Source organism: Perognathus longimembris, chromosome 21 (assembly GCF_023159225.1).
Source record: "Perognathus longimembris pacificus isolate PPM17 chromosome 21, ASM2315922v1, whole genome shotgun sequence".
Taxonomy (NCBI): domain Eukaryota; kingdom Metazoa; phylum Chordata; class Mammalia; order Rodentia; family Heteromyidae; genus Perognathus; species Perognathus longimembris.
In genome coordinates, this window is record NC_063181.1 from 44,679,452 (window position 1) to 44,689,666 (window position 10,215).

The 10,215-nt window shown below is 55.5% G+C and overlaps 1 protein-coding gene across 1 annotated transcript; it reads right to left on the reverse strand.

The window, feature by feature from the left end:
* Positions 1 to 514: 514 nt before the first annotated feature.
* Fgf20 (fibroblast growth factor 20) lies at positions 515 to 7,700 on the reverse strand. Its single transcript, XM_048330814.1, has 3 exons — positions 7,403 to 7,700; positions 2,550 to 2,653; positions 515 to 760 (listed from the first exon to the last, which is right to left on the reverse strand). The coding sequence occupies exons 1-3, from the start codon at positions 7,698 to 7,700 to the stop codon at positions 515 to 517; spliced, it is 648 nt and encodes a 215-aa protein (XP_048186771.1).
* Positions 7,701 to 10,215: the final 2,515 nt, after the last annotated feature.

The window sequence follows — 10,215 nt, forward strand, 5'->3', positions numbered from 1 at the left end:
CAGACGAGGGCTGGGGATATAGCCTAGTGGCAAGAGTGCCTGCCTCGGATACACGAGGCCCTAGGTTCAATTCCCCAGCACCACATATACAGAAAACGGCCAGAAGCGGCACTGTGGCTCAAGTGGCAGAGTGCTAGCCTTGAGCGGGAAGAAGCCAGGGACAGTGCTCAGGCCCTGAGTCCAAGGCCCAGGACTGGCCAAAAAAAAAAAAAGAGAGGCAGACGCACCAGCAGCAAACTACATGATGTTCCCATTATCCATAATGAACTGATTTTCAGCTTCAATCTACTGGTAAAGACTGAGCCAAGGGACCTAAGGAAACTTAATCCACCTGTAGATCTTGATCTACTTCAAGTCTATTTCTTTCTGTTAGTAAGCTTTCAAAATTTGGTTCTCCCAGTGGAAAAACAAACTGTAATAGTTTGAATGTCTTCTCCAATTGTTCTTTAACCATGGGAACTGTTATAGAAAATGATGGATGTAATCTCATTCTCCAATAGAGTATTTTCACACTTCAAGTGTACATCAGTAGGTCTTTGTACAATTCTGGAACTCTTTCGGGATCTACCGGTCTTGGTAAGAAATGAGTAAATTTTTGATGTCTTTTGGATCTGGCACCATCTCTTGCAGTCCCATCTTTGTTGAGTGCCACAAAGTACCTGCGGCCAGTATCTCCATGTTTATATATATTGGACGAATACGTATTATACCAGTTCTCTTCAAATTGCTCCCTGAAGATGCATTCAGAAGTCAGTGTCTCCTGCAAAAGAAAAATACCATTAACACATACAATTTCCTTACAAAATTCTCAACTCTCTACTGCTTTTCTTTGATAACAACTATGTCATTGTCAAAGAAGGAAAAAACGTTTAAATTTTTTTTCATTTTTTCCCTTTATTGTCAAAGTGAAGTACAGAGGGGTTACAGTTTCATATGTAAGACAGTGAGTACATTTCTTGTTCAACTTGTTACCTCCTCCCTCATTTCCCCTCTCCCTCCTCCCCCTTCCTCTCCCCCTCTCCCAACATGAGTTGTACAATTGGTTTACACCAAATGGTTTTGTACCAAAAGTACTACTTTTGGTATCATTTGTCTTTTATCCTTTGTCTCTTGATTTTGATATTCCCTTTCCCTTTCCCTTCCCTAGTTCTAATGCACGTATATACAGTATCCAGGGTACTCAGATGAGCTACAGTGATAGCGGGGGTACAACTACATTAGGGGAATATGAGAGAAACAAAAAAAAAAAAGGGTACGATTTCACATGGCATGTTAAAAATAATTACAACAATGATATAATACTTGTTTCCATAATGTGGAGTTCATTATCAGAGAAGGAAAAAAGTTTAATTTTTTTATCTTTATTTGGTTCATATATTGTTTGGAGTTGTTTTCTCCCAGGTGACTGTATCTGACAGTTTAGTTCAAAGAACTTTAAAATATTTGTTAATTCTAAATTTCTCTTTCTTTCTCTCTGTCTGTCTGTCTGTCTATCTATCTTGTCTGTCTTCCGTTTGCTTGGCTTTAGGTTATTTTTCAGATTGCTTTTTGCTTGGCCAACCTCAAACGGTGTTTCTTCTACCTACACTTCCCATGTAGTTAGCATTATAAGCATGTCACAACACACCTAACTTATTTGTTGAGATAAGGTCTTGCTATCTTTTGCTAAGACTGGCCTCAAACCATAATCCTCCCAAGTAGCTGGAATATAGGCATGAACCTCCAACCAGATCTAGTCCAATTTCATTTTAAAATACTTAATAAAAATTCGGAATTTTTACTTGCAGAACATTATCACCCTTCTGCTACTATCACCACCAAGCAGGTCTCTAATTTGTTTTGACCCACTGTTGTTGCCAAACTTACACACAGCATGTCTTAGGATATCTAAGACCTTGCCAAGATCCAGATTTCTAATTGAAGGTCACCCCTCCAAATCCAATGTCTTCTGTCTATAAATTTATTATTGATGGTATGTTCCCCACAAATAGCTTCTAACGGATTATGTTTCTACTGAGGTATATATAGTAAAATCCCAATCATTCCCAGTCTTTTTAAGAGAGACTGTATGTTGTTCTAAAGGATAGGCCACATTTTCTTATTTAATCCCACTTGTGTATGAAGACTGCATATGTTTTCAATCCTTTCTCTTACAATCTTTTACAAGTGTATTATTTTTGTCTTTGTCTTAACTGACTCTCATTTTTCTCTGTCACTGGTGGAAATGACCAAACTCTGAAGGCGACTGAAGAGACGCAGGATAAAGAATAGGACTGACTAGAGGACTGATTGAGGATTTAAAATAAAACCGAATTGTTATACGGTTGCCTAGACAGATGGAAATTTGTTAGGGTAGAGACTTCTAATTTTTACATATTTAGGGTAGAGACTTCTAATTTTTACATATTTTATATACTGGATAAAGACTTCTAATTTTGATGTATTTTATATACTGCTTCAGGAACACATTATTGGGAATTTTTCAATTACAAAATGGGTAGCAATTATTTCGAGAATTATAATAGTAATTTAAGAAGAATAATACATACTGAGCCATAGAGTTCTCCTTTGTCATTCATTCCAAGGTAAAGACCGCTGTCCACGCCTCTAATACTGACCAGTCCCACTGCCACGCTGATGAATTCTAGAATTCCTAAATTTATGAAAGAAAACAATGATTTGTACTCATTAGTGTATATAATACATATATATATCTACAGCAGAGTGATAAGACTGATGCATGTAGGCATTCAACAAATAGAAGCTATTATTATCATAAGAAAGTTTATAATAGAGGTGTTCTTGGCCCTCCATGGTTCTACTGGTTTTAATTGCAACCATGTTCAATTAACTGGGGGTTGGAGAGTTTGCTGTTATTGATGTTGTTTATAATGAATCGGTAACACCAACATTTGAACTAATTTACTTTTTCTGAACCCTAATCCACTGTTTTGTCCTCCAGATCACTGTTTCTTGAAAATAGCAAAGTAGTTTCAAGACTAAAAGTGATAAAACATGTTTTCTCTGTCAAATGATTTTTCAAACAAATTGTATAGTTTGAAAAGTAAAAGAATGTCCTATTTCATTACATCTGACAGCCACATACCAAAAGCTCAATAGGAAAGTAGATTTTATTATCAATACTTTCCTAGTCACTTTAATTCATCAATGAATGACTCATTTCAGAAACATTCCACTTGACACAGTAATACATTACAGTGCAAAAAAATACATTATACCACCTCAGTCTGCATTACCCTGTTTTTCTACACACACTAACCTCTGGACTAGTTCTTTTGTCTTGTTCTTCCCCTTAGAGAGGTGGAAAAGTATCACCACACTTTTTATGCTTAGTTCTGCCTCCTTCAATAGCTTTGTATCTTCACGCCTTCACCCTATCTTAAGCTCTACAAACAGTATAAATGTGTACCATTTAGCCTGACTCTTGCTCTTAAGTCATTTCTTGATTTATTGTACCAGTTCCTGTTTGGACACGTGATACTCCCAAAGCCAAAGGAAAGTACAGAATCTGACTATTTGCTGATACGGAGGGCTCTATTCTACCCAGAGCTTAATTCACTCTTTGGCAGAAACATAGATTCTTAGCAAAACAAATGAGCTCTTTCTACCTATTAGGAGATCATGTAGAACACTAGAGCTATCAGGGATCTCACAGCAACAATACACTACTAAAAGTCTGTAAGTGGCCTGAAAGAGCCACAGTCCCTAACTTGAGAGCCTAAGGCAAAGAAAAGATAAAGAAGAGCTAGATCCAAAAGATAGTTATCATAATGACAACTATAGAGAGGGACTAAAGGGGGGAAAGACTCATTACCAAGCTTATCAGCCAAAGATTCTTCTTAAAACACAATTGGTTTAAGAAATATATCAATTATAAGTATGTTAAATATGCATTCACATTAAAGAGTATATGGCTGATAGGCATTGCAACTTATGTCCCTTTAAGGTATTAGATAAGTTCTTAATTTGCAATGAATTACTCTTGTCTTTCAGAGAACAGAGAAGGATCACCTAAGTAGACTGCAAACTAAACCAGTTGTCAACTTTAGTAGACTGTAACTTTGATTTCCATAAAAACATTTATTTTTCCTGGAAAACTCAGTAAGTTCTAATTCAGTGTTTCTATTCCAGGATACTCTCTACCTACTCTTCTGTTCTCCTCTTAACACAATTCTGGTATCTTACTAAAAATATGTAATTGTATGAAGGAAAAATTATCACATGTGCCCTTACAGTAATTATATTCAATATTTCGACTTTATGAAATGGCATTCAAAACCTCACGCACAATCAAGCTTAGGTTAATTTTGCAGTGGTTAGGAGAACTGATGGGAAAGTGCCTGTGTGTTCCCTCGTGCTCCTCTTAAAGATCTGAGCCACGCTTTTTAATTCTGATCCTTTCTTCTCCTCGAGGAAATAGTATACTGCATAGTAATTTGTAATCGTTTGATTCTTAAATGAGATTTGACAAGTCTTTCTTATTCATAATATGAGGTGGCAACTAAGCTAATTCCTTTACAAAGAGTAGACATGAAAAACTTTCCTTAAGAGGTAATCACAGATTTTAGGTAGATTTTCTAATGCCCAGTGTCCCAGAAAAAGACTTGGAGGTACTTTGTCTTTCTGGTATCATTTTCAAAGCCAGCCTTTTAAAAAAAAAATCATAATAAACAGGTGAGTCAACCCACAGGGCAACCACATCAGACAAATCTAAGGAGAATAGGAGAGAATAAAGGAAGGGCTTTAAATGACTATGTTTGATCTCGGGTTAAACTTTTTTTTTAAAGAAATGATTCCATGTTTACGTATTAAGCAAAGTCTTCCTCCTATACTACTGTGCAGAAAAATCCTATTATTAAATATAAAGCTAAGTGAGGGAACTATTTTAGCCTTCCTGAGACCTTTCTTATTATGTTCCAGTGATGTGTTTTTGAAATTTAAAAATACAAAATTCTCAGCTTTTACCTGATCACGGCCAAATTAGGATAACATTTCAAAAATGATACTCAGTATCTTAAATCATTCTTTGGAGTTTTTCAAAATTATTATTATTTTTTTTTTTTTTTTTTTTTTTTTGGCCAGTCCTGGGCCTTGGACTCAGGGCCCGAGCACTGTCCCTGGCTTCTTCCCGCTCAAGGCTAGCACTCTGCCACTTGAGCCACAGCGCAGCTTCTGGCCGTTTTCTGTATATGTGGTGCTGGGGAATCGAACCCAGGGCCTCATGTATCCGAGGCAGGCACTCTTGCCACTAGGCCATATCCCCAGCCCCCAAAATTATTACTTTGATGATAGTGAAATTAATCTAAAGGACAAATTAGAAAACTAACATAATAAATAGCAACTGAAGAATTATCCAACGAAGTCAAACAGCGATAGATGCCTATACTGTTGACCATGTTAAGCATAACTTCCTGGTCACCTGCAGGCCCTCGCAGTGAAACGCGATGCATCACCTCTCCAAGGCCACTAGGACGCACCGGAGTGCGTGAGAAGGGGCGGCTCACTCCTTTAGCTCCCGGGTTAGTCTAGGTTGCCTTTCTATTAGGATACAATGAGTCAGTTTGTTTCTCTATGCAGTCTGCTAGTACCGCGCAAGTTAAACCAGCACCCAATCGGTCTGTCCTATTTGTGAATTACTAAATAATGACACAAAAGCTCAATACCGGCTGATAATAATTCTGAAACGCAACGTCCATTGAATGCTCCCCGAGCCGGGCGTCCGCCGCTCCGCCCGCGCGTGTCTAAGTCTCCCCGAGACCCGACGGGCCTCCGCGAGGACGGGAGCCCGCACTCCGGAGGCGCGCTGGGCCGCCCGGGGTCCACCGAGGGCTTTCGCCTCTCCCAGTCCTCCCGAGAGGGACCCCAGACGGGTCGCCGGGTCGCGGCTCGCCTGACTCCGCTCCGCGGGGACTCAGGGGATCCGTGGGAGGCCAAGCGCGCGGGGTTGGGAGTTGATTTTCTCAGCCTCAAGCGCTGCCCAATGGCCGCCACCTGCTGAGCTCCAGTCTCAGGTTACAAACGCCCTTTGGACGGGGATGGACGCGTCCCCCTGATGGACGGGGATGGACGCGTCCCCGTGCTGACGGCCACTGCGAGTCCAAGCCAGAAGCAGCCAAGGCCGGGGAGGAACGAGGCCAGGGGGCTAAAGTAAGGGGCTCGCGGGGAGGGGACACTGTCCAGAACCTTCCGTGGCGCAAAGGCAAGGCGCTGCTGTGCTTCCAAAGCGCATCCGACGCGGACCCGACGGTCCAGCGTCCACGCACGGGGGCCGTCCACGCACGGGGGCCGTCCACGCACGGGGCCGTCCACGCACGGGGGCCGTCCACGCACGGGGGCCGTCCACGCACACGCACGGGGCCGTCCACGCACGGGGGCCGTCCACGCACGGGGGCCGTCCACGCACACGCACGGGGGCCGTCCACGCACGGGGCCCGCGCGCTCAGAACGAGTCCCCGCGTCCCCGATGGTGCGGCCCGGGGGCGGCGCGGCGCTCCCGACGGCGGCCTCCGCGCGGGGCGGCGCCTGGGCGGGAGGGAGCCCCCGACGGGCGGGGCGCGGGGGACCCCGGGCCGGACCTCGGCGCGGTGACCGGGAGGGGCGGGCCGAGGTCCGAACCGGGGGGCCGCGCCAGACTCGTTTGTGTTCCTCTGAGCCCCCGACGGCCCCCAGGCCTGGGGGCAGGTGGCGTCCTGTCTGTCTGTCTGTCTGTCTGTCCGTCTGTCTGCGTTCCCACCTCTAGCTTCTTTCCCTTTCCCGCGGCCTCTGGCCGAGGGGGCGCACGGCGACCCGGGCTCTCCCGTGCGCTGGGCTGGCTTTCCAGCCTGCTCCCTGGCTCCCCGCCCTTCGGGTGCACCTGGGGGGCCGCCGCCGCCCGCGCCCTCCGCCGCCGCCCGCGCCCGCCGCCGCCCGCGCCCCCCGCCGCCGCCCGCGCCCTCCGCCGCCCGCGCCCTCCGCCGCCGCCCGCGCCCCCCGCCGCCGCCGCCCGCGCCGAGCCCCGGAGGAAGGGCGCGCGCTCCCGGGTGCCCGCTGGCGGCTCCCGCGGGGACCCCGCCGCTCCGCAGCCCGAGCGCGAGCCCCGGTCACGCGTGGACGGCCGAGGACTCGATTCCAACCCCGGGGGGGGGGGAGCCGGGGCCCAGGACGCCCTCGCCGAGCCGCCCGCCGCTTCCAGAGCGAGAGTGCGGGGCGCGGAGACGCCGCGCTCCCCAGGCCGGGCCTCGGGGTCCCGGGAAGGCGCACGGCGCGGCCCCCGGGCTGCCCCGGGCCCGTGTCCCCCCCCCCGGGCTGCCCCGGGCCCGTGTCCCCCCCCGGGCTGCCCCGGGCCCGTGTCCCCCCCCCCGCCCCCGCCCCCGCCCGCCCGCTCCCGGGCGCGGGCTCGTACCGAAGAGGCTGTGGTCGCGCCGCGTGCCGCGCACGCTGCCGTCGGGCAGGATCTGCAGGTGGAAGCCGGTGCGGCAGTAGAGCTGGCGGCGGCGCAGGACGCCGTGCAGGTGCGCCAGCTCCGCCGCGCCCGCGCCCCGCGCGCCCCGCTCCGCCGCGCCCGCGCCCGCGCCCCGCCGCGCGCCCAGCAGCGGCGGCCGCTCCCCGGCCGGGGGCAGCAGGAAGTGCGCGCCCACCTGCTGCGGGCCCAGGGCCTCCAGGCCGCCCAGGCCGCCCCCGACCGCGGCCAGGGGAGCCATGGGGGGCCCGGCGGGAAGCGGGACGCGGGCGCCGGGGCCGCGGGGCGCCGAGGAGCGCGGGGGGGCGCGAGCGGAGGGGCGGGGAGGGCGCGCGGCCGGGGGCGGCCCGGGGTCGCCGGCGGGGACGGCGCCCTGCAGCGGCCGGGCCGACCGCCCCGTCCCGGGGTCGGCGGGCTCCGCGGGGCCGCGCTGGGCTGCGGGCGCCGGGGCTGCCGCGGTCCGGCGGGGCTCGCGCGCTTCCCAGCGGCGTCCCGGGCGCCCGCCCGCGGCGTCTATATACCGCGTCCCCCGGCTCATGCTAATGGGGAGCCCGCCCGCCGTGAAACCCGACACCCGCCCCCCGCCCCGCGAGCCGCGCGCCCCCCTCCACCCCCGGCCCGGGACGGGACGGCGGCGCCCCAGCTCCGCGCGGGCGGGCGAGGCGCGCGGGGCGGGACGAGCGCGGGGCTGCACCGCGGGGGCGGCCTGCGGGGGCGGGGCGGGCGGCGGGGCGGGCGGCGGGGACAGGTGCGGGGCAGGGGGCGGGGCGGGCGGCGGGGACAGGTGCGGGGCCGGGAGCGGGGCGGGGCGGCGGGGACGCGCGTCCGGGACAGGTGCGGGGGCCGGAGCGGGGCGACCTGCGGGAGCGGGGCTGGGAGCGGGGCGGGGCGGGGCGGCGGGGACAGGTGCGGGGCCCGGAGCGGGGCGGCCTGCGGGGGCGGGGCTGGGAGCGGGGCGGGCGGGCGGCGGGGACGCGCGTCCGGGACAGGTGCGGGGCCGGGAGCGGGGCGGCGGGGACGCGTGCCGGGCGCGGGGAGCCCGCCCTGGACGGGTGCGGGGCCGGGAGCGCCCGGGGAGGAGGGGAGCGGGCGTCCCCGCGGGCTGCCCAGACACGCCGGAGAGGGCGATCAAAGCCTCGACGGCCCAGCTCGCTCGCCGAGTTCAAACGCCCGGGTGCGCAGCCCCGCGCCCGCCTCCGTGAACACCCCGCCCGAACGCGGGCCACGTGGGAGGGCTTAAAACGAGAGCGAGTGCTGCCCACCGACGTGGGCGTCAAGGCCCAAGTCCCCCGCACGCGGAAAGGCCGCCCGCGATTCCGTGGCGAACAGGTGCGGCCGTCCCCGGCCCCGTGGGGCCCCCGCCCCCGCCGGGAGAGCCCCCCCTCCCTCCCCCCCTCGTGTGGCGGCCGTCCCGGCCCCGTGGGCCCCCGCCCCCCCGCCCTCGTGTGACCGCCCGGCTCTCCTGCAGCCCTGACACCGCAGAGCTGGGCAGACCCTCGGATGCGCACCCCCGCCTTCCCCGGCGCTCGGAGGCGCACCCCCGCCTTCCCCGGCGCTCGGATGCGCACCCCCGCCTTCCCCGGCGCTCGGATGCGCACCCCCGCCTTCCCCGGCGCTCGGAGGCGCACCCCCGCCTTCCCCGGCGCTCGGATGCGCACCCCCGCCTTCCCCGGCGCTCGGAGGCGCACCCCCGCCTTCCCTGGCGCGCAGCCGAGTCTGAATCCCCGGCCGCCTTCGCCGGCTCAGCGTGCCGGGCGCGTCCTGTCGTCTAGGGACGACGGCAGCGCTGCACGAGGAGCCGTCACCGCGCAGGGCACCCTGCTCCCCGGGGTCGACGAGCCGTCACCGCGCAGGGCACCCTGCTCCCCCGGGTCTGCCCGCACGCCTTAGCCCCCGCCCACCGCCCCGGGGTCGGCCCGCACGCCTTGGCCCACCGCCCCGGGGTCGGCCCGCACGCCTTGGCCCCCGCCCACCGCCCACCGCCCCGGGGTCGGCCCGCACGCCTCGGCCCCCGCCCACCGCCCACCGCCCCGGGGTCGGCCCGCACGCCTTGGCCCACCGCCCCGGGGTCGGCCCGCACGCCTCGGCCCCCGCCCACCGCCCACCGCCCCGGGGTCGGCCCGCACGCCTTGGCCCCCGCCCCGGGGTCGGCCCGCACGCCTTGGCCCCCGCCCACCGCCCACCGCCCCGGGGTCGGTCCGCACGCCTCGGCCCCCGCCCACCGCCCACCGCCCCGGGGTCGGCCCGCACGCCTTGGCCCCCGCCCACCGCCCACCGCCCCGGGGTCGGCCCGCACGCCTCGGCCCCCGCCCACCGCCCCGGGGTCGGCCCGCACGCCTTGGCCCCCGCCCACCGCCCCACGACGGCTTCTGCTTGGTGAAGTACAGGCGGCGCCGCTCCCACCGGGCTCGGGAGGCCGCAGGCGGCCGCGAGAGTTTCTTGCGAAGATGTAGTTAGGAAAAAAGCCCGACGGCCATGAGGGTTCCTAGGCGTCGTCCATTGCTGCGCATAGTTTTCTTTTTATAGTTTAGCAAGTGTAACTTGTTGGAAATGTGAAATAAATCCCCTTTTTCCCCCAAACTAAACCCTTAATGCGTGAGCTTTGAACGGTGCTCTGATGCTGTTCTATAAAGGGCAGCGTGGACACGGAGAGATAAGGCTTCCTGGTGTTTGCTCTTGTCACGTGACAGGAAAAGATAACACTGAAGGATTTTTTTGCTCATGCGGTGATGATATCATGGGAAGTTAAATAATTT

Bases quoted from the DNA above. Each gene is read 5' to 3' on its own strand.
- Fgf20 (XM_048330814.1), bottom strand. From the start codon at position 7,700: ATGGCTCCCCTGGCCGCGGTCGGGGGCGGCCTGGGCGGCCTGGAGGCC. The intron at 2,654-7,402 runs GTACGAGCCCGC...TCATAAATTTAG, and splicing joins GCGCGACCACAGCCTCTTCG to GAATTCTAGAATTCATCAGC. The intron at 761-2,549 runs GTATGTATTATT...TTTCTTTTGCAG, and splicing joins AAGGAGAACTCTATGGCTCA to GAGACACTGACTTCTGAATG.